The sequence below is a fragment of the Schistocerca piceifrons genome, chromosome 5, assembly GCF_021461385.2.
Source record: "Schistocerca piceifrons isolate TAMUIC-IGC-003096 chromosome 5, iqSchPice1.1, whole genome shotgun sequence".
In the NCBI taxonomy this organism is placed as follows: Eukaryota; Metazoa; Arthropoda; class Insecta; order Orthoptera; family Acrididae; genus Schistocerca; species Schistocerca piceifrons.
The window spans coordinates 252,577,619-252,603,008 of NC_060142.1; the positions used below are offsets into that span (position 1 = coordinate 252,577,619).

Below are 25,390 nucleotides of genomic sequence, written 5' to 3' on the forward strand. Positions count from 1 at the left end.
CGGCGTGGCATGGACTCCAGAAATATCTGAAGTAGTACTGGAGGCAATTGGTACCATGACCCCTGCAGGGCTGTCCATAAATCCGTAGGAGTACGAAGGGGTGGAAATCTATTTTGGAAAACACGTTACAAGGCATCCCGGATGTACTCAATAATGTTCATGTCTCGGGAGTTTGATGGCCAGAGGAAGAGTTTAAACTCAGAAGAGTGTTTCTGGAGTCACTCTGTAGCAATTCTGGACGTGTGGGATGCCGCATTGTCCTTCCGGAATTGCCCAAGTCCTTTGGAATGCACAATGGACCTGAATGGATGCAGGTGGACTGGATGCTAATGTACGTGTCACCTGTCAGAGTCGTATCTAGACGTATCAGGGGTTCCACATCACTCCAACTATCACCGGATTCTTGATAATCACGGTACACTCGTGGAACGGTCGTACGGGAAAATCCCCACTTCATCGCAGCCTCGGAGATGCTGTGTCCCATAGCTCGTGCGACGACTATAACACCATGTTCCGACTCACCCAAATCATGATAAACTGCCGTTGTAGCAGCAGCAAGCGATCTAACAACTGCGCCAGACAGTTGTCTTATATGGGCATTGCCGAACACAAGGCCATATTCAGCCTTTTTACATATCTCTGTATTTGAATACGCATGCATATACCAGTTTCTTTGGCGCTTCAGTGTATATATTTGCAACATACCTGCGAATCAGAACTTGCAGGAGAATGAATAATTTGAAAGTTAACATTTTAACGAACGATTTTCAGCTCTTCATTCCATTCAACAGGTCCCGCAATTCTTCTGCTGTTTCACTGAGAATAACAGAGTTAGAAGGAATCTTATCACTGACAACCTTACAACCTGACTTTTAATGTAGCTCACGAATATTTCTTTAATTTCCTTATCGCTTCTTCGATGTACAGGCCTAGACCGACCAGTAGGAGCGAAAGACTACACCCCTTTACGGTTTGTTAATTATTGCTTTGGGACCGTTTAATCACAACTAAATAAAACATATTTTTTTGCCATCGGTGTTTCTCCTTTATTCTTCGTAAGGTTTTTATTTGGTTTCCATTTATGACGTTGTATAAATAGTTTATAAACAGTTCTGGCACTTTTGTTTTTCTGAGATGCAGTAATAACTTAGGTTGTACTCACAGATTTCGTGCATGTTGATCTACATACACTCCTGGAAATTGAAATAAGAACACCGTGAATTCATTGTCCCAGGAAGGGGAAACTTTATTGACACATTCCTGGGGTCAGATACATCACATGATCACACTGACAGAACCACAGGCACATAGACACAGGCAACAGAGCATGCACAATGTCGGCACTAGTACAGTGTATATCCACCTTTCGCAGCAATGCAGGCTGCTATTCTCCCATGGAGACGATCGTAGAGATGCTGGATGTAGTCCTGTGGAACGGCTTGCCATGCCATTTCCACCTGGCACCTCAGTTGGACCAGCGTTCGTGCTGGACGTGCAGACCGCGTGAGACGACGCTTCATCCAGTCCCAAACATGCTCAATGGGGGACAGATCCGGAGATCTTGCTGGCCAGGGTAGTTGACTTACACCTTCTAGAGCACGTTGGGTGGCACGGGATACATGCGGACGTGCATTGTCCTGTTGGAACAGCAAGTTCCCTTGCCGGTCTAGGAATGGTAGAACGATGGGTTCGATGACGGTTTGGATGTACCGTGCACTATTCAGTGTCCCCTCGACGATCACCAGTGGTGTACGGCCAGTGTAGGAGATCGCTCCCCACACCATGATGCCGGGTGTTGGCCCTGTGTGCCTCGGTCGTATGCAGTCCTGAATGTGGCGCTCACCTACACGGCGCCAAACACGCATACGACCATCATTGGCACCAAGGCAGAAGCGACTCTCATCGCTGAAGACGACACGTCTCCATTCGTCCCTCCATTCACGCCTGTCGCGACACCACTGGAGGCGGGCTGCACGATGTTGGGGCGTGAGCGGAAGACGGCCTAACGGTGTGCGGGACCGTAGCCCAGCTTTATGGAGACGGTTGCGAATGGTCCTCGCCGATACCCCAGGAGCAACAGTGTTTTTGCTGGGAAGTGGCGGTGCGGTCCCCTACGGCACTGCGTAGGATCCTACGGTCTTGGCGTGCATACGTGCGTCGCTGCGGTCCGGTCCCAGGTCGACGGGCACGTGCACCTTCCGCCGACCACTGGCGACAACATCGATGTACTGTGGAGACCTCACGCCCCACGTGTTGAGCAATTCGGCGGTACGTCCACCCGGCCTCCCGCATGCCCACTATACGCCCTCGCTCAAAGTCCGTCAACTGCACATACGGTTCACGTCCACGCTGTCGCGGCATGCTACCAGTGTTAAAGACTGCGATGGAGCTCCGTATGCCACGGCAAAGTGGCTGACACTGACGGCGGCGGTGCACAAATGCTGCGCAGCTAGCGCCATTCGACGGCCAACACCGCGGTTCCTGGTGTGTCCGCTGTGCCGTGCGTGTGATCATTGCTTGTACAGCCCTCTCGCAGAGTCCGGAGCAAGTATGGTGGGTCTGACACACCGGTGTCAATGTGTTCTTTTTTCCATTTCCAGGAGTGTATATGTTGTGCTTGTGTTGCTTTGTTATAGCTGTTCTTCTTTTGGTAATTGCCGTTCGAAGTTTCTTAGGCGTGACATGAAGGAATTTTAAAACACGGTACAGAGAACATATTAGATGCTGGAAGTACAAAACAAACCATTCCACGTTTTCAGAGCACTTAAAACACCACAACCAACATCACAAAAACGTGGAAAAAGATATGAAAATAATCATAACAAACAACCACAACAAATGCCTTGCACGAATGCAGGAAAACCACTACATCCAGAAAGCCAATACCGTACTGAGAACAAACATGTGATTAATGACCAGACATACATCAATAGAGGCTTTCTTCTAAACTTAAAAGAAATGATAAGACAAAATACATTCCATTTGTCCTTGGAGCCATATTAAAACAAATACCTGTTTACACACACACACACACACACACACACATACACACACACACATACACACACAAACAGACCACACACACTGCAAAAGCACATTCAGTAGCTGGCAGCTGCGTTCAACAGTTGACAGCGAAATCCAAAACAAACATCAAAACGTGCGTTCAAGTCCTAATACTGTGAAGTGTAAAAAATAAAATTACAAATGGCAATTATCAGAAGAAGAACAGTTAAAAACCAGGAACAAGAACCCAGCATGTAGATCAACATCCACGAATTCTGTGAGTAGAACTTTAAATTATTGCTACATCACAGAGAAACAAAAAGTGCCAGAACTGTTTACAACCTAAGCACGTCATAAATGGACAAAATAGTACAATCTATATTACGTAAATATTCCAGGATACTGAAGATGCCTTGCAAACAATAAAGGCGAAACTCGTATGACACAAAAATTGTGTTTTATTCGATTGTGATTAGACGATCGCAAAATTATAATTATCACCATAGCGTCACATTGTACGCTACTGACGGCGACAAGACTACAAAAATGAAGACGTTGCTACATCCCTGTCTCAGACTTTTCTAAGACATGAACTACTGTCTTGGTCTCTCATTCTTAATGCTGAGTTTATGACATCGTTTATGGTAAGAGTACAGCATTTAGCAGTGTCGGCCGTTTGCAACACAGATATCAAGACATTTAGTCAAGTGTTGTCTGAGGCAGCAGCGGGCTATATTTTAACATTTGCTTATTGCAAGTTGGCTTCTACGTATGATGACATACAAATTGTGCAGAGGTTTGAGACAGCAAGTTCGGCCGCGACAACCGCTCCGCCTCCTCTCATGCTGACAACATGGGCGCGCCCTCAAGGACGGCTCGCGGCCGTTATAAAAGGCGCTGAAGCCCTGGACCGCTCAGGCAGTGTGCCGACACGATGGCGCGTCTTCACGTCGTCCTGGCCCTCGCAGGCCTTGTGCTCGCCGTCCACACGGAGATTACCGCCGCCGGTTTCCTTGCCCCGGCGGTGCTCGACGTGGACAGTTCAAAACAAAACGAGGAGGCCTTCCAAGACACCATGCGCTGCATCCTCAGCCGTGACGACTACAAGTTCTGCGGCTCGAACTCTGTCTCCATTAAATGTAAGTTCTCTGTCACATCTCCTCCTGCAGGTAAAGATATGTCGTGGATTTCAATCCGAAAACTCGTTTCATGCATTTCTCCATGCTAGTCTATCTCTGCGCAGCTGCTGAAATCTACATTTATTTCAACCTGTTTACTATATTCGAGCCTTCCATAATTTTTACCTACCGTTTCTTTCCATTACCAAATACCCGATTCCTTACACGAGGCATCACAACAACGTTTCACCAGGCAACGCTGGTCAACTGCTGTTTGTGTATGAGAAATCGGTTGGAAACTTTCCTCATGTCAGCACGTTGTAGGTGTCGCCACCGGCGCGAACCTTATGTGAATGCTCTGAAAAGCTAATCATTTGCATATCACTGCATCTTCTTCCTGTCGGTTACATTTCGCGTCTGTAGCACGTCATCTTCGTGGTGTAGCAATTTTAATGGCGAGTAGTCTATTTACTTCGTGTATACAGAATGGCAGCTTCCCAACCTGCTGGAACAAAGCAAACATAATCTTACTACATAAGAAGGGAAGTATTCACGATTTGAAGAACTAGCGCATTAGCTTACTTTCTGTTATATATAAAGTGTTTACTAAAGTCCTGATAAATCGCATTAAAATGGTAGTGGAAACTGCACAACCCATAGAACAAGCTGGATTCCGCAGTGGTTTCAATACAATTGACCATATAAACACACTGCGTGAGGTAATTAGTCGAGCCAATGAGTATGAAACGCTACTATGCACAGCCTTCATTGACTTCGAAAATGCCTTTGACTCTGTCAGCCACATTGCAACCATACAAGCACTGGCCGAGCAAGGAGTGGAAAAAAAATAAACATATTGTGCAACATTTGTGACACGTCTGTAGCATCTATCAACATAGGAAAAAAACAAGTGTGCATTTCCCATTGGATAAGGAGAAAAGCAGGGCGATTCTATATCCTCGAAGTTATTTATAGCAGTTCTCGAGATGGCTATGTCCAAAATTGTTTGGAACAACAGAGGAATGAGGATAAATGGTAAAAGGCTCCCCAACTTGAGATTTGCTGACGGTATAGTGGTCCCAGCTAACAGTAAGATGGAAATTCAGTCCTCTATAAAAGACTTAACAGATCGTTGTCAGGCAGTTGGACTTCAAATAAATTACTCCACAACTAAGATTATGCGTAATAAGTGGGTAGTTGCAGGACAAGTAACACTGAACGGCAACATCCTAACCAATGTTACAGAATACTTTTATCTGGGGTAATTAATTGACACAAAAAGGTATTTGAAACCTGAAATTTTTCGTCGAATGAAACTGGGTTGGAGGGCCTACGGAAAGAATGCAACTGTTTTCAAATCTAACATGCCCGTCTACTTAAAGATCAGTGTGTACTACCGGTTTTAACGTACGGGTGTGAAACTTGGACTTTAAATGAATTTTTCAAAAGGAAACTTAGAACTGCTCAGAGAGCTATGGAAAGGTCAATGTTAGGTCTCACTAAGAAAGATCAACAGAAAAGTGAAGACATTCGAGAAATAACAGGAGTAAAAGATATTATAGAACGGGTTAAGACTCTAAAATGGCAGTGGGCAGAACATAGTGTACGAACGAAGGACAAAATCAGTTTTAGAGTGGAGTCCCAGAGAAAAACGAAGACCACCTGGGAGACCAAATGATCGCTGGGATAAGGAACTCAGGAAAGTTGCGGGCTTCAACTGTCAGAAGACAGCAGCGGACAGAGATGCATGGAAAAACCTCTTAAATATGTATTTAATAACTTACAGAGGCTACATCTTGTATAGACTGAATTAGCTGAACCATAAATAAATTTGGACGTCAGCGATTTTGGAGTTCATATAGTGTCATAGAAGATTCTTCTGCTGATTTGTACATTTTACAACGATGCTAAAATTTTCCACCGATGGAAGACTGGAACATTATAATTTCATGGATAAATACATTACCATATTTCAACGTTCTAGTGTAAATCCGTGTGTAGTCGTGGATTCACTTTAAAACTTCAATTTGTTGGGAACCTAATGGTCTGTATTTCAAATGAACATGGATTTTATAAAGTTCGGCTCTTGTGATATATAGTGCGGCAGCTGGCATGCGAATAAAGCGAGTTCGAGTCAGGCCTATGTCACTAATGAATTTTCAAATGAGATTCTCAGTAATTAATGTTCTCTTAGTTATTAATTATTCAATTTGTTTGATGCTTTGTTCTGGTAATGATTTTCCACATGATTCTTTCCTCATTGATTCTTTCTAGACCATTTTTATTTTGCGATGGAGAGTGTTGTCAGACTGTCGTCTCTAGTCAGAACTGTAACAGAAGTTTAATATATTTTCTTGTATCATTTTTAATTGATGGCATCCACTTATTGTGAGCTTCAGCCTTCTTCATAAATTAAAAAATACAAGAAACAAAAATAAAAAAGAAGATACCGAAAAATTAAGGAGTTTCCGAATGTTTTAAGGTGCAACATGCACACTGTTCGACATAACACCTGGTCGGCGCGCGGCCGCCGCAGTCTGAGTGCGCGCCGATCGCGACATGGGACAAATAAACTGGCCACGCTGATAATACCCTGTTTCCGGCTATCTGCACAATCGGACAACATTGTAGGCTGCAGCAATTTCTGGAGGAAGTCTTGTATTCTGCTACTGTTGTTCTGCGACATCTACACCTGTGATCTAGCAGTAAACTGGGTATTATCTGAATTACTGCTACTCAAGAGTAGGTGGGGCTGTTATCACGTAGTGGTGGATTGTCGAGGCGCTGGTGGTGGCCAGGGGTGATTAGGAAAACCCCGCTGCATCTGTTATTTAGTCTGAACTACAGACCTGAAGTGCTGCGACGCCACCACATACGCCCTTCGCAGCCGCGTGGTCTGTCTGTGGTGTCGCTGACATCGGAAGATCGTGTCGGCGAGATGGCAGTTTGACTCGTGTGTCCTGTTTTCTGACGCTGTTTAACCAGTGCGTGCCTTAGTATGCTCTATGTGGTGCTGTGTGAGCAGTGCCAGTGCCATGGCCACGAATATCTGCTGAATATTCGTAGGCGTCCACCGCTGCCAGGTAAGAAGCTCGCCCTGGTGGAGCTGGATGTCAGCAGTACCGCTCTGGCTGTGAACTACTGCCCTCCAGGGCAGGAGCTCGGCTGCTACCATGGAGCCTGGGGATGGCTCGTGTCGTTTTGATTCCACACGTGCGGACTTAGAATTGCGAACTGGTCTGGTAGAGATGCCTGCCTGGACCGGCGTTGGCTGCTGCACGACCCATAACAGAGACATGCGTGGACCCGATTTCGTGGAGGATGCTACCAGACTGCGAGTAACTGTGCTAGAATCAGAGGGTTAATAGCACAAAGCAATAATGCGGACGCGATCGAATCACGCTATTGTCCTTCTAGACATGCTTGAACTACAGAGAACACGAGCCGTGTACCTCCTTCCTGGTTGAATGACTGGAACTGATCGGCTGTCGGACCCCCTGCGTTTTATAGGCGCTGCTCATGCATGGTTGTTTTCACCTTTGGGCGGGTTTAGTGACATCTCTGAACAGTCAAAGGGACTGTATCTGTGATACAATATCCACAATGAACGTCTATCTTCAGGAGTTCTGGGAACCCAGGTGGTGCAAAACTTTTGTTTGATGTGTGTAGCTTGGTATTCGTAAGTAGACATGTTGTGTAAGGTTTCTCGTCAGCTTTTGTTAAAAAATTTCTTCTAGCTATTAGCACTCCATTAAATAAAACGGAAAACGAGGACATTAGGGGCACTGGTCTGCCCTACGGTAAGAAATGACCACAAACAACTGCATCACAAGACATGCGGAATCAGTGACCTAACGAAACGCTGCTGGGGACAGCTCTCTCTCATCGCAGTACTGGTCGCTGAGCGTCATACAGTAACATTATGCATGAGAAAAATTTCTACTTATGAGAAGTACCAAAACTAAATTTTCTGTCTCAGTGTGTCATCTTATATGAGGATTATGTAGCATAACTCGTCGAGGTGGAAATGCCAAGTGAATTCAACGGAGCAATTCAGGACCACACGCAGAGGTAAAGTGACTATCACAGAGACGCCATATACACTCCTGGAAATGGAAAAAAGAACACATTGACACCGGTGTGTCAGACCCACCATACTTGCTCCGGACACTGCGAGAGGGCTGTACAAGCAATGATCACACGCACGGCACAGCGGACACACCAGGAACCGCGGTGTTGGCCGTCGAATGGCGCTAGCTGCGCAGCATTTGTGCACCGCCGCCGTCAGTGTCAGCCAGTTTGCCGTGGCATACGGAGCTCCATCGCAGTCTTTAACACTGGTAGCATGCCGCGACAGCGTGGACGTGAACCGTATGTGCAGCTGACGGACTTTGAGCGAGGGCGTATAGTGGGCATGCGGGAGGCCGGGTGGATGTACCGCCGAATTGCTCAACACGTGGGGCGTGAGGTCTCCACAGTACATCGATGTTGTCGCCAGTGGTCGGCGGAAGGTGCACGTGCCCGTCGACCTGGGACCGGACCGCAGCGACGCACGGATGCACGCCAAGACCGTAGGATCCTACGCAGTGCCGTAGGGGACCGCACCGCCACTTCCCAGCAAATTAGGGACACTGTTGCTCCTGGGGTATCGGCGAGGACCATTCGCAACCGTCTCCATGAAGCTGGGCTACGGTCCCGCACACCGTTCGGCCGTCTTCCGCTCACGCCCCAACATCGTGCAGCCCGCCTCCAGTGGTGTCGCGACAGGCGTGAATGGAGGGACGAATGGAGACGTGTCGTCTTCAGCGATGAGAGTCGCTTCTGCCTTGGTGCCAATGATGGTCGTATGCGTGTTTGGCACCGTGCAGGTGAGCGCCACAATCAGGACTGCATACGACCGAGGCACACAGGGCCAACACCCGGCATCATGGTGTGGGGAGCGATCTTCTACACTGGCCGTACACCACTGGTGATCGTCGAGGGGACACTGAATAGTGCACGGTACATCCAAACCGTCATCGAACCCATCGTTCTACCATTCCTAGACCGGCAAGGGAACTTGCTGTTCCAACAGGACAATGCACGTCCGCATGTATCCCGTGCCACCCAACGTGCTCTAGAAGTTGTAAGTCAACTACCATGGCCAGCAAGATCTCCGGATCTGTCCCCCATTGAGCATGTTTGGGACTGGATGAAGCGTCGTCTCACGCTGTCTGCACGTCCAGCACGAACGCTGGTCCAACTGAGGCGCCAGGCGGAAATGGCATGGCAAGCCGTTCCACAGGACTACATCCAGCATCTCTACGATCGTCTCCATGGGAGAATAGCAGCCTGCATTGCTGCGAAAGGTGGATATACACTGTACTAGTGCCGACATTGTGCATGCTCTGTTGCCTGTGTCTATGTGCCTGTGGTTCTGTCAGTGTGATCATGTGATGTATCTGACCCTAGGAATGTGTCAATAAAGTTTCCCCTTCCTGGGACAATGAATTCACGGTGTTCTTATTTAAATTTCCAGGAGTGTATTTGCAGCGATGTTGTCAGCTGTTAACCGTGCTAGAAACTGCTGTGAAGTAAAGTGCTTATTGTGCTCGTCTTACGTGCGCTCTCAGATGAGAGGCGTGAGCGCCTGATGCCTTCCAATGTCACCCTTCGGGCTATCTATATTTAAGGCATTCAGTTATATTTAATCTAGAATTCCTCATTTGTGATATTTTCCTGCGTGGAAGGGAGCTGTTAAAGCCGGTGTTATACAGGGCGTGTCAAAAAGAATTATCTGATTTAAAATAATCATAACTATTATGTTATGTGAAATACACTCCTGGAAATGGAAAAAAGAACACATTGACACCGGTGTGTCAGACCCACCATACTTGCTCCGGACACTGCGAGAGGGCTGTACAAGCAATGATCACACGCACGGCACAGCGGACACACCAGGAACCGCAGTGTTGGCCGTCGAATGGCGCTAGCTGCGCAGCATTTGTGCACCGCCGCCGTCAGTGTCAGCCAGTTTGCCGTGGCATACGGAGCTCCATCGCAGTCTTTAACACAGGTAGCATGCCGCGACAGCGTGGACGTGAACCGTATGTGCAGTTGACGGACTTTGAGCGAGGGCGTATAGTGGGCATGCGGGAGGCCGGGTGGACGTACTGCCGAATTGCTCAACACGTGGGGCGTGAGGTCTCCACAGTACATCGATGTTGTCGCCAGTGGTCGGCGGAAGGTTCCCGCGCCCGTCGACCTGGGACCGGACCGCAGCGACGCACGGATGCACGCCAAGACCGTAGGATCCTACGCAGTGCCGTAGGGGACCGCACCGCCACTTCCCAGCAAATTAGGGACGCTGTTGCTCCTGGGGTATCGGCGAGGACCATTCGCAACCGTCTCCATGAAGCTGGGCTACGGTCCCGCACACCGTTAGGCCGTCTTCCGCTCACGCCCCAACATCGTGCAGCCCGCCTCCAGTGGTGTCGCGACAGGCGTGAATGGAGGGACGAATGGAGACGTGTCGTCTTCAGTGATGAGAGTCGCTTCTGCCTTGGTGCCAATGATGGTCGTATGCGTGCTTGGCGCCGTGCAGGTGAGCGCCACAATCAGGACTGCATACGACCGAGGCACACAGGGACAACACCCGGCATCATGGTGTGGGGAGCGATCTCCTACACTGGCCGTACACCACTGGTGATCGTCGAGGGGACACTGAATAGTGCACGGTACATCCAAACCGTCATCGAACCCATCGTTCTACCATTTCTAGACCGGCAAGGGAACTTGCTGTTCCAACAGGACAATGCACGTCCGCATGTATCCCGTGCCACCCAACGTGCTCTAGAAGGTGTAAGTCAACTACCCTGGCCAGCAAGATCTCCGGATCTGTCCCCCATTGAGCATGTTTGGGACTGGATGAAGCGTCGTCTCACGCGGTCTGCACGTCCAACACGAACGCTGGTCCAACTGAGGCGCCAGGTGGAAATGGCATGGCAAGCCGTTCCACAGGACTACATCCAGCATCTCTACGATCGTCTCCATGGGAGAATAGCAGCCTGCATTGCTGCGAAAGGTGGATATACACTGTACTAGTGCCGACATTGTGCATGCTCTGTTGCCTGTGTCTATGTGCCTGTGGTTCTGTCAATATGATCATGTGATGTATCTGACCCCAGGAATGTGTCAATAAAGTTTCCCCTTCCTGGGACAATGAATTCACGGTGTTCTAATTTCAATTTCCAGGAGTGTATGTGTGTGAATAACGTACTGTTGGAAAGAGCAAACTCTTGACGTTTACATGGTCCCCGCTAGATAGCAGCAGTGTGCTCCCACTTCAGTCCTAGTAAAAATGGTGACGGAACGACAGAAAGCATTTTGTTTACTACGTTTTGCACAATGCGGGTCAGTAATAACTGTTCAGCTTAACTTTCGTACTAGGAATGTTGTGGATCCTCCTACAGCACAGATTATTAGACGCTGGCATGAAGAATTCAGAGAAACAGGTTGTTTGTGTAAAGACAAATCGCAGGGCCGTCACCGAGTGTTCAAAATGGTTCAAATGGCTCTGAGCACTATGAGACTTAACATCTATGGCCATCAGTCCCCTAGAAGTTAGAACTACTTAAACCTAACTAACCTAAGGACATCACACAACACCCAGTCATCACGAGGCAGAGAAAATCCCTGACCCCGCCGGGAATCGAACCCGGGAACCCGGGAACCCGGGCGTGGGAAGCGAGAACGCTACCGCACGACCACGAGCTGCGGACGTCCTCGAGTGTCTTATACAGACGTCGGACTAGCCCGCCATAGTTTCACAAGGAGTCCGCAGAAATCCGTTCGCCGTGCAGCTCGACAGCTCATCATGCCCCTGACATCCGTCGGGCGTGTGTTGCATCCACGTTTATACATGAAACAAAACAAAATTCAGCTACTGCAAGCTCTTCATGAAGGTGGCAAACAACAACGTGTGGAATTCTGTAATTTCGTTCTTGGAAAGACGGAGCATGGAAGTTATCTTCCATTTAAATGGAAAGGCGAATCGCCATAACGTGGGGTACGGAACAGTCACATCAAGTTGTACAACACGAGAGGGACTCTCCAAAATTTAATGTGTTTTGTGCAGTTTCATGGGAAAAGGCGTATGGTTCATTTTTCTTTGTCGAGAACAGTGCTACAGGATCCACCGATATAGTCGAGAATTTTTTTCCCACAGTTGGAGACTACTTCGAAGTACTTCGTTTACCAACAGGATTGGGCGCCGCCACACTGGCACCTGGAAGTGCGGGAATTCTTAGATCAAAGGATTACCGAACGATGGATCAGTCGGACTGGACCGATTCAGTCTTACGTTAGTGGGATCCAACGTTACCGGACCTGACTGTGTGTGATTATTTCTTGGGGGGGGGGAGGGTCTACAAAAGACTCTGTTTATGTGCCACCATTACAGACAACAATGAATGAACTGAGACATCGCATAACAGCAGCTGAAGAAGCTGCAACTCAAGACATGCTCTCTGCAGTGTGGGAACAATTATAATACCGCATTGAAATATGCCGTGGATATCAAGGGGAGGCATGTTGAACGCCTATGAAAAGGTACCAAAAAAACTTTTTCAGTTTCCCGTTCACAAGAAACAAAATTCGTTGTATATGTTTATTAGTTCGATGATTCTTTTTGATACACCCTGTATAACGTCAGTGCAGGTATAGCGAAGCTTATGATATTAGTTTCTGCTTATGCAGCATACAGTATATAAGATATGGAGGTATATAGTTTTCCATGATGATTACAATTTCTCCAAACTACAAGCAAATAAAACACTTACATTGACAGTTTGCAATGAACCCGCCAGGATAGCCGAGAGCGCTAACGCGCTGCTTCCTGGTCTCGGGTAGGCGCGCCAGCCCCGGATGGAATCCGCCCGGCGGATTAACGACGACGGCCGGTGTGCTGGCCATCCTGGATGTGGTTTTTAGGCGGTTTTCCACATCCAACTAGGTGAATACCTGGCTGATCCCCACGTCCCGCCCCAGTTACACAACTCACAGCCATTTGAAACACATTCATACTATTTCACGATTTACACTCGACGCAGACAGCTTGGGTACACTAATTTCGTCCTGGGGGGTACAGGGTGGCGGCAGGAAGGGCATCCGGCCACCCCTTAAAATTAACATGCCACCAATTCCGGTTAACCATGACCGACCCTGCTAACCACACGACAAGGCGAAAGCGATAGAAAAGCGATAGAACTGACAGTTTGCAATAAAAGCTTATTTCAATAGAATAAAAAGTAATTGACATTAATCTGGCACCACACAGGCACAGAAACTAAACTGTAGATGCGGCCAATGTGCATTTCTGCAGCTCAATACGTTTTTCACATTGAGATCTATTCATATAACACGTAGCGTACTGACTGGCCTGTTCACTGATTTGGTATTGTTCCCCTCTCATTTGATCCCTATATGATGTGAAGAATCCGAATCCACGTCACTGCTAGTTCATTAGAATCTTCCCAGCAACTTTTATCAGGTGCTGTTGCTTGGTATTGGTTGTCACGATTCCTGCTCCCACGAGGTACTGGATCGAGGTTGCCAGAAAACTTGTGAAATGTATCCGCAATCGAAAGTCATAACTGAAACACGCTTTTAACAATACGGAATTTTCATGTTAGTTTACATAGCTACGTAAATAAAAGCCAGTTAAAACCCTAGTTCATCCATTAGAATAACTACTTCGAAAAGCAGCGAAACAAAACTATCGAACCTAGTCTTCCATTTACAGTTGTAACACTATAACCAGCATCTGAGTTAGTGCGAAAGAATGGTCGTGGTCACAAATTCGAAGCTACTTATAGCTGTGGCACAGCTACGAAACCCGATTCTTCTCGCCTGTAGCGTAGTCAAGACATTGCAGCGTCTTGGCCATTGTTTGCCTACCTTCTTGTTACAACACTGGGATGTTGTAACCAGGATGGAGTAATGTGTAAAGCAATAACGAAGTATTAATATTGGAGTGTGTATGACTTTATTTTTGTACGTTATGTTTATTTCTTTGATATATTTATTATACAGTTGCTTTTGTCAGTTCCCTCATGTTAACCAGAATTATTTTTATTTGTAATATATTGTGTATATGTATTTAAGGATTTATACAAGTAGTTAATGCAGTCATGATCATTATTTATCTTTTAAAATAATAAATTTTGACCTGATTTGACTGGAAATTATGTAAATATATTTTCACAGCCACTGTGAAATTCTGCTATCTCCAGTATTTATTTTATTGAAATAACATTGTAACAATAATAAACATTTTGCACATTTAAAAAAATTTCATTTCATAATGTCATATGGGATTATTTTTTGGAGTCATTCATCAAGCCAAGCTATAGTTTTCCGGGCACAAAAACGTGCAGTAAGAGTTATATGTGGTGCGAACTCAAGAACATCCTGCAGAAGCCTGTTTAGGGAACTAGGGATACTAACTACTGCTTCCTAATATATTTATTCTTTAATAAAATTTGTCATTAAAAATAAATCACTTTTTCAAACTATCAGCTCAATTCATGGAATCAATACTAGAAATAAGAATAATCTTCACAAGGATTTAAAGTCACTCAGTCTTGTACAAAAAGGTGTGCATTATTCAGGAAAATACATTTTCAATAACTTGCCAGCAGCCATAAAAAGCTTAACAACCAATGAAATTCAGTTTAATAGAAGCCTAAAGGATTTTTTGATGGCCAACTCCTTTATTCCAATGATGAATTTCACAGTAGAACCAACTGATTTGTGTATATTTAAGAACAATATAACTTCTGCACAATTTCAGTGCAGCAATGTGTTCATTGTAAATAAGTGTGTGTGTGTGTGTTTGTGTGTGTGTGTGTGTGTGTGTGTGAAAGAGAGAGAGAGAGAGAGAGAGAGAGAGAGAGAGAGAGAGAGAGAGAGAGAGAGAGAGAGTGTGTGTGTGTGTGTGTGTGTGTGTGTGTAAGTACAATTTAACTTCTGCACCATTTCAGTGCAGTAATGTGTTCATTGTAAATAAGTATTATAGTAGTTGTATTACACATTTATTATCTTATAAATAAGTTAAAAAACTTTTTTTATTTTAAATTCAGTGCATTAGTATTTGTAAAATGATTCTTTCATATAGTGTTCATTAAAAAATGACGATCATTCAGCTTAGGACCTGTGGAATGGTACATTAGCTTATTTGTTTGAGTTGTAAATATTTGTCATGTATTGTTGTTTTTCTGACATGTTCTACATCCTGTAGGACCTCCTCACTACGGATCAATTGGAAAGAAAGTAAATCTAATCTGATCAAAATAGTGAAATTCAAGTGTGGGACTGATTTATGCTGATAAATTAACTTGTCTTCTCCTTGTCATCTGTCGTGGCCACAAATTCGTAGCTATCTTGCGGTTGTGGCAGAGATACTAAAACTGATTCTTCTGGCCGGTAGCGTGGTCACGACATTGAAGCATCTTAGACATTGTTTGGCTACCATGTTGCTTGACAGTGATTTTCGGGCGTGGGACTGATTTATCCTGTCAAATTCGCTTGAAGTTTTGTTGTCATCTCCATGAAATATTCTGAATAATTCCCACTTAAGATATCACGTAGAGTTACTAAAGTAAATGTTTTTGATTCCAAAAACGTTGTTTTAGGCGTAAGCTACCCCTACTCGCATCTTTCACGTTGCAATCTAGCTGCTTCAGCTTCGATTATGGCAATGAGATAGTGTTTAATGCAGCAGTGCTTTGTCCACCTAGTTGTAACGTGCTCACTTTCCAAAATGGTAGCTGCTTTCAAAATCAGTTCCAATGTTGCGGCAGAATTTGTGCTTATCACTTACTTTCACTACTATTTTAATTGAGCTGCTAACTGTCACAAGTAAGTGATGAATTTTAACCCTCCTTGTCATGTCCTCTGGCAACCTCTCAGGGGTAGCCATACACATCTGATTCGTGAATACGAAGCTACATCACTAATAATACAAGAGAAAGACTCTTGAGAGAGTCAAAACAGCTATCAGTGACGGATCTGAATTTTACTCATCATCACGATATCAGACACGACGGGAAAAATGTATGGAAGCAATGAACAAGCTTATGGAGGTGAAAACCAAATGAACGTGAACAATTGCACGTTTGCCAATTTCTTGTGTTTTGTTTCTGTTTCAATAGCCTTACATTCAATTTTCTTCTTTTGAATCCTCGGTTTGATTTATTACTCAGTGTCATCGATGTGGTAGTCTATCATCCATAACATCTCCGGATATTAATGGTGTTCCTTACATTCAAGTTGTTTGTGACACAATGCAGGACTAACATACAATTCGTTTGAGGTCAACAGTGTGCATACCCTCAAAGTTTCGCGACATATTGGGCAAGGAATTTTTGTACATATTTTTGTTTTATTAGAGAAAGCTTTCACCCAAGCCAAAGAAAATAAGTGTGCAACTCATCTGTTTGCTGGAACAGGTTGTGGACAGCGGTGAGGACGCTGTGAACTGTCCATGGAGTTCTTTGTATTGCTAATCCAGTTAAGATTTGGCAACGACGCTGACGATATGTGACACTTCGTGATCGTTCATTCACTTTCGGGATTGGTGCTGAATGATCACCCTTAATTCTCGTAATATTTTCTTTCCATAGTGATGAAGAAATGTGAATAGTCTTCGTACGAGATCGAGATCGTAAATTCTATTTTTGACCTTAGGACTGTCATTTACGCTCAAATTTCAACCAGTTTCGTATTTTATGTTGTGAAATATCTGCATTAACTAACACCGGAGCAATAGCGTACAACTAAATAAGCAGTGTCATGTTTTCTCCATGGCACCATGCTTGTCTCTTGATCTAAGGCAAGGGTAGACCTCGTTGGGCTACCGATGTGTATCGATTCAGTTTTTTCTTTGTAATCTGCATATAGAACGTAAATTTGTAACAAAATGCTAAGAAAACCTCTGCATTATGCCAACTGAAAGATCAGCTTATTTCTGTTTATTTTTATTTTTAATTGGTCAGCCTTCTCCCATACTACAATAATTTCATTCATTATTAGTTTGTCATTGTTACTATTATTATTCTCATTCCTTCATTCACTAGAGATTTCCAATTACTATTTGGTACCGGTGTACACGACCAGTATTAATTCTGCATGAGTGGAATGGTGGATGTTTTTCTACCCAGAGTATGCATATTTACCTTGGCGTCTCATTTTTAGGACAATAGGAAAAGCCCAATAAGAAAAGGCAAAGTGAGGCCGGTGATGCAGTCAGAAGTCAACAACAGTTCCTGTTGATTTAAAACAGTGATGAACATGGAGATTAAGAGGAGTTGTCATAACGTCACAGCCCTGAAACTCACATCCGCCCTGTTAGTAGCCCCAAACATAAGCTTCCGATGTAAGTGTTTTGATCAAAAATGCCAGTTGCAACACATATGGGTGTACTAACCGTTGTCATTATAGTGTAAAGTGTAAAGGAATCACATTTCATTTGTATGTGTACCCCTTCAAATGATATTTTCTTTTATATACATTAATCTTGGTTGCTCTGTTTACTTTTATTTTGTTTTCTTTATGTCATTTGACCTCAGAGTTCCTGTCGATCCAACCCAAAAAGCTCACACGGTGCAGTCTGTGAGACGAAGAGATTGGAAACCGACCAAACGTAGCAATTTCAGGAAGAGAACATAAGCCGAGAATTAGTTCTTCAGTCCGTATTTCAAGGAAACTTTCGATTACGAAAGCAGTTTTCTCACAACACATACTTCTGTTATTTGTTATTCGAAACGCATAGTTAGTTAGTTAATTGGTTGCGTGTTCCATTGATCAATCGCACAGTACGTTAGCCGTTATGACGTGGTACGTGTCAAGTGCACAAGCAATGCACATATGAAAGAAGATTTTTTAATATATATATTACAATACAGAGTTAAAGATTAATATTTCTATTATTTACCCAATTCAATTAAATGGCACAAAATGCATGTACTTTATTTATAGATTTATTTATTCTTATTCAAGAATTCGTCTATGGTATAGAAGTAGTTGTCAAGGAGATACGATTTCAATTTATTTTTGAAGCTATTACTGCTGTCTGTCAGACATTTTATTTCATCTGGTAATTTGTCGAAAATTCTTATAGCACCATATTTACCCCTTTCTGTCCCAAAGATAGGTTGACTAAAGGGTAGTGTGAGTCTTTTTTTCTGGTATTGTAATCATGAATGTCACTGTTGTTTTTAAACTGGTCCATATTGTTGAGAACAAATTTCATTAGTGAGTAAATGTACTGTGAGGCCCTTGTAACAATTACCAATCTTTTAAAGAGATGCCTACAAGATGTGCGACTATGAACCCCTCACGTTATTCTAACCACTTTCTTTTGAGCAGTGAATACTTTTAGATTAAATGTTGAGTTACCCCAAAATATTATTCCGTATGACATCAGAGAGTGAAAGTATGCAAAGTATGTTAGCTTAATAATTTCTATATCCTCAAAATTGGCAATTATTCTGATTGCAAAAGTTGCTGAACCTAGTCGCTTTAGAAGATCCAAAATATGAATTTTCCAATTAAAATTCTCATCTATATGTACACCCATAAACTTAGTATGCTCTACCCTATCTACTGACGTCTGTTGATGTGATATATTTATTGAAGGAACTGTACTTTTTGCACCAGCAAATTGGATGTACTGTGTTTTTTCAATGTATAGAGCAAGCTCATTTGCAGAAAACCAATAAATGACTTTTCCAAAGACCTTATTTGTATCATTTTCAAGTGGAGTTTCTTTTACTGGATTAATAATGATGTTTGTATCATAAGCAAACAGTGTCAGTTCAGCCTCCTGTTTCAGACAGGAAGGGAGGTCATTCACATATATGAAGAACAGAAGGGGACCCATGTTTGAACCCTGTGGAACACAGTGTAATTTCACCCCAGTTAGATGAAGTGGCAAACTTACTTAAATCACTTGACCCACGTGAGGAAACTTTTTGCTTCCTGTTCTGTAGGTATGACTTAAACCACTCGAATGCTATTTCATTTATACCATAGAATTGTAATTTGAGTAACATAATATCGTGGTTCACACAATAAAATGCTATAGTATAAACAAAGTTACATAAACGAGGTGAAACGAATAGTAATAGCGGATCAGACATACATTTGAAGCCAGATAAACATCTGAAAATGCCTTCCTGCAACTATATTATTCAGGAAAGCACTGAAACATTTTCTGTTTAAGACAACACAAACTGTACTAAGTTCGACAGTACAGCACTGCGGTGGATGATCCATTGACAGAATTGAACACGCAGCTCAAAATCCGTTGGCCTCAGCGCGTGCACACATTATTTACGACGGAGGTATATACCAGTTCCATCAGTAGTCTCCATACTGAATCCTTCAAAGTATGCATTTTGTGGGCTACAGTCCAAGCTGTCTGTCTCCTGCAAGGATCTTTGAGAGAGTACGACAGAACTTCATGTGCCATTGCCATGCATGCACTGAGACTGTCGGTCGTCACTTTGAAGGAACCATCAGAGATACGGATTTGGATTCTTTACCTCATTTCGGGACCAAACAAGTGGGCAACAATACAAAACCAGTGGAGAGGCTAGTTACAGTACATGATAGTGGGTGCTCTACCGATTAACCTGAAATAGGGAGCCAATGGTCAGAAATGCATGTTTATTGTGTTACAGACGTACACAGTATACACAGCATAACAACAAAATAGATCATAATAGCTGTTCGACCGTCAGCGTCAATGTATGCATGGCAATGCCGCATGAAGTTCTGTCGCACTCTCCCAAAGATCCGTGGTGTCTGTTGTACCAGAAGACAGGCAGCTTGGGCCCTAGCAAGCAGGTCTTCTTTCGTTACTACGGCGATTTCATATAAGAAAACCTTGACATAACCCTACAGGAAAATGTCCAGAGGCGTGAGATCCGGTAATCTCGCTGGCTGCGAGACAGGACTTCCTCTTCTAATCCAATGATGACGGTACTTGTTGTTCAGGTGCTCGCTGACATTAACATAGGAAAGGGTTGGTGCACTATTGTGTTGAAACCACATCCTTTCGCAGACAACAAGGGGTACAGTGTCCAAGGACTGTGGCAGCACTTTACGTAGGAACATCAGGTAATATGGACCAATCAAAGAGGAGGCAGTAAATTAGGGTCTATTATGTGATCTTGGACAATGTCCTCCACACATTGACAGAAAAATTGTCTCTGGTGACCACCTATGTGGGTGACGTGGGGATTGTCTTCACTCCGGACACGGCTGGCACGGCTGTTGAAACAACCATCGTGGCTGAATGAGGCCTCATCCGTGGACAATACATACTGCACGAAGTTCGGTACTACAGCACTGCGGTGGATGATCCATTGACAGAAACGAACGGGGGGCTCAAAATTCGTTGATACAAGTACTTGCACACGTTATTTGTGATAGTGGTGTAATACCAGATTGACCAGTATCCACTGTATCGTTGGAAGTGTGCGTTTCATGGGCTAGGGCCCAATCTGACTGTCTCCTGGTGCAATAAACACCAATGATCTTTGAGACAGTACGGCATAACTCCTTGCGCCATTGCCATGCAGGCAAGGAGATTGGCGGTGGTTACTTTGAGCAATAACTATGAGCTACGTTGTTGTTATGCGGTCTGCACTGTATATGCCCATAACACAATAAATATGTACTTCCGACCTTTGGTTCCCAATCTCTATGTAATCGCTTGTAGACCCACTATTACCTGTTTCAATTTGACCCAAAAGGCTTGAGACACCTTGTCTGTATAGATCTCAATGTGAAAAACTCATGAAGATACAGAACTGCATATTGCCCACATCTGCAGGCCGGATTCCTTGTTAATGAACATAATTTTCAGATGCTTCTCCTCCGAATCCTCAGATGAATTGATTACTGTGTGGCATTGGATGATTAGTTAACTGTGTTTCTTAATGCTTCCATCCTCACCAACATACTTCTGCATTCTCGTGGTAGTAGTGAAATTCTAACTGTATGTGCCACAAGACTGCACGTAGTCGATTTGATTTCGATGTGCAAAGCGTTTGATCTCTTACTGTTTAGTGACGGGTGGAGCAAGTTGATTTCCAGTTACCTTTCATTCCATTGAAATGAACTTTCATTGCAAACTGTCAATGTTAGCACTTTATTTGTTAGTATTTTGAGCAAATCGTAATTGTCATGCAAGTTTGCAACCTCAGTATTTTATGTGCTATAATTTGCAAAGGCGGAAACTAATGTCACTAACTTTGCCATACCTCTGCTGAAATTCCGCAACACCGGCGTTAACAGCCCCCTTCCATACCGGAAAGAATCACAGCAGCTTCTCGTTAGTTCAGTCGTTCTTCAAATGTACGAGGACGGTGTGAGTTGTCAGTTCTAATCACAGTGCAGATCAATGCACTAGAAGTTCTTATTTCTCGTTTTATTTAAAGGAGCTGCTAGTTGCTAGAAAAAAATTCTTTAACAAAACCTTTACACATTAATTCTTCACTTATGCTCGTCTCAGTCGGCTCTACCAATGGCCATAGATGTCCGCTTTGCGAATACCAAACTGATAACTGTGCAGACGTTTCTGAAGAGGTTCAACTTCATCTTCAACGATACCAATTTTAGTTTTGTTCGACACGTAGATCCATGCGCCAGGGAAATATTTATGGAGTGAACATACAGATTAACATACCTGTTCTTCGTTAAATCTCTGTGATGGTAATTAGGCACCCTTATAGACTTTTGTCAACACTGGCGTTAGAAACTTCCTTCACTCTAAGTAGCTTATAAAAGCAATTTTGTTGGTTTAAATCTGAGTACCTTGAATATCACTTTATATCCGCTCTGAGATTGCCGTGAACGTGTGTGTTGATGTAGAGCACGCAGTGCAAGGAATTCACACAGTTCATCGCATATATTTACCGTCGGGAATCAAATAATGACAGTAAAACAAATTACACCACAGTTACTCACTTCAACATCCTGACGAAAAAATTGCGTGGAGAATCACTTCTAAAAGAAAATGGAACGATGTACAAAGCATTACTCATCACATTAAACCATGTAGTGTGAGGTACTCTGATTGGATCACAAACTATATAATTAATTTTGAGTCACACTTACGTCTTCCATGTCAGCGTAATACGCGGAGGTGATAGCGATGTTCACATATACATATGGCAGTAGTATCATGTACGCAAGGTATAAAGGGGCAGTGCATTGGCTGAGATGTCATCTATACTCAGGTGATTCATGTGTAAAGGTTCCTGACGTGTTTGTGGCTGTACAACGGGAATTAACAGACTTCGAAAAAGGAATGGTAGTTGGAGCTAGATGCATGGGATGTTCCATTTCGGAAATCGTTAGGGAATTCAATATTCCGAGACACACTGTGCCAAGTGTGTGCCGAGAATAGGAGCAGTGGCGTTTACGTAGAGTTGTCAGTGCTAACAGACGAGCAACATTGCTTGAAATAACCACAGAAAGCAAAGGGACGTACGACGAACGTATCAGTTAGGGTAGCCCAGTGAAATTTGGCGTTAATGGGCTGCGGCAGCAGATGACTGACACAAGAGCCTTTGCTAACAGCACGACAGCACCTTCACAGCGCCTCTCCTGGGCTCGTGACCGTATCGGTTGGACCATAGACGACGGGAAAATCGTGGTCTGGTTGGATGAGTCCCGATTTCAGTTGGTAAAAGCTGATGGTAGGGTTAGAGTGTGGCGCAGACTCCACGGGGTCACTATGCAATCTGGTGGTGGTTCCACAATGGTGTGGGCTGTGATTAATTGAATGGACAGGGTTCTCTGGTCCAGCTGAACCGATCATTGGCTCTAAATCGTTATGTTCGGCTATTGGAAGACCGATTGTCGTCATTCATGGACGTCATGTTCCCAAACAACGATGGAATTTGTATGGACGACGATGCGCCGTGTCACAGAGTCACAACTCTTCGCCATTGGTTTTAAAAACATTCTGGGCAATTCGAGCGAATGATTTGGCCACCTAGATCGCCCGACATGAAACCCATCCGTGCCCGGGTTCGATTCCCGGCGGGGTCAGGGATTTTCTCTGCCTCGTGATGACTGGGTGTTGTGTGATGTCCTTAGGTTAGTTAGGTTTAAGTAGTTCTAAGTTCTAGGGGACTGATGACCATAGCTGTTAAGTCCCACAGTAAAAAAAAAAAAGAAAAAAAAAGCCCATCGAACATTTATGGAATATAACCGAGATGTCAGATCATGCATAAAATCTTGCACCGGCAACACTATCGCAATTATTGGCGGCTATAGAGACAGAGTGGCTCAGTATTTTAAATCCATACCACGTCGAGTTGTTGCACTAGACCGGGCAAAAGGATTCCGATACAAAAAAAGTCATGTGACTAGGGCCTCCCGTAGGGAGGTGCAGGTCTTTCGATTTGACGCCACTTCGGCGACTTACGCGCCGATGGGGATGAAATGATGATGATTAGGACAACACAACACCCAGTCTCTGAGCGGAGAAAATCTCCGACCCAGCCGGGAATCGAAACCGGCCTCTTAGGAGTAACATTCTGTCACGCTGACCACCCAGCTACCGGGGACGGACAAAGGATTCCGATAAAATATTAGAAGGTATCGCATGACTTTTCCTAGATTTAGAGCCAGCTGCCATTCACCACAGCAACTACAAATTTAATCTAAGTCATCTTACATAATTCTACAGCCGATTAACGACGACATTAGCAAACAGCCATGAATTGTTGATCGCCACATCCGTCGGGTCATTTACTGATACTGAGAATAAAAGCACACCTATAATACATCCGTGGTGCTCTCCTGACGAAACCTTCGTCTCTGATGGAAACTGGCCGTCGAGGACCACTTACTGGGTTCTAACGTAGAAACATCTTTTAACCACTCACATATCTGGGAAACTGAAATGTATGCTCGGACCTTCATCAGCCATCTGCAGTTGGTCACAGTGTCAAATGACTTCCGGAAATCTAAGAATGTGAGAGTTCCTTCTTGCCCTTCATCCATTGTTTGAAGATAGGATGTCATGTGAGAAAAGTGCCAACTGAGTTTCGCACGAGCGATGCTCTCTAGCTTCTTGATGTTTTGTTGGCGGAAGCTTTTCCGTCTCAAGGAAATTTATTATATCCGAAATCAAAATGCGTTCAAGAATTCTGCAGCAAACCGATATTGAGGGTATTGACTGTAATTACGTGTGACAGTTCTTTTACCCTTCTTATACAGGGTGGTCCATTGATAGTGACCGGCCAAATATCTCACGAAATAAGCATCAAACGAAAAAACTGCAAAGAACGAGACTCGTCTAGCTTGAAGGGGGAAACCAGATGGCGCTGTGGTTGGTGCGCTAGATGTCGCTGCTATAGGTCAAACGGATATCAACTGCGTTTTTTTAAAAATAGGAACCCCCATTTTTTATTACATACTCGTGGAGTACGTAAAGAAATATGTATGTCTTAGTTGGACCACATTTCTCGCTTTGTGATAGATAGCGCTGTAATAGTCACAAACATATGGCTCACAGTTTTAGACGAATAGTTGGTATCAGTAGGTGGAGCACGAAAACAAATATCTTTCAACTTTCCCCACAGAAAGAAATCCGGGGACGTCAGATCTGGTGAAAGTGCGGGCCATGGTATGGTGCTTCGAAGACCAATCCACCTGCCATGAAATACGCTATTCAATACCGCTGCAACCGCACGCGAGCTATGTGCCGGACATTCATCACGTTGGAAGTACATCGCCATTCTCTCATGCAGTGAAACATCTTGTAGTAACATCGGTAGAACATTACGAAGGAAATCAGAATACATTGCACCATTTAGACTGCCATCGATAAAATGGGGGCCAATTATCCTTCCTCCCATAATGCCGCACCATACATCAACCCGCCAAGGTCGCTGATGTTCCACTAGTAGCAGCCATTGTGGATTTTCCGTTGCCCAATAGTGCATATTTTGCCGGTTTACGTTACCGCTGTTGGTGAATGACGCTTCGTCGCTAAATAGAACGAGCGCAAAAAATCTGTCATTGCCCCGTAATTTCTCTTGTGCCCAGTGGCAGAACTGTACACGACGTTCAAAGTCGTCGCCATGCAATTCCTGGTGCATAGAAATATGGTACGGGTGCAATCGATGTTGATGTAGCATTCTCAACACCGACATTATTTGAGATTCCCGATTCTCACGCAATTTGTCTTCTACTGATGTGCCGAT

General features: G+C 44.2%; 1 protein-coding gene across 4 annotated transcripts in view; it reads left to right on the forward strand.

Annotated features, from left to right (window-relative positions):
* Window positions 1-3,925: 3,925 nt before the first annotated feature.
* Window positions 3,926-25,390, forward strand: part of LOC124799257 (ejaculatory bulb-specific protein 3-like) — a 74,687-nt gene continuing 53,222 nt past the window's right edge. For all 4 annotated transcript variants that reach the window (XM_047262818.1, XM_047262816.1, XM_047262817.1 and 1 more), the window contains exon 1: window positions 3,926-4,142. In XM_047262818.1, the coding sequence (XP_047118774.1) occupies window positions 3,938-4,142 (205 nt within the window). In that variant the 5' untranslated portion in view covers window positions 3,926-3,937. The remainder of the gene's footprint in view (window positions 4,143-25,390) is intronic.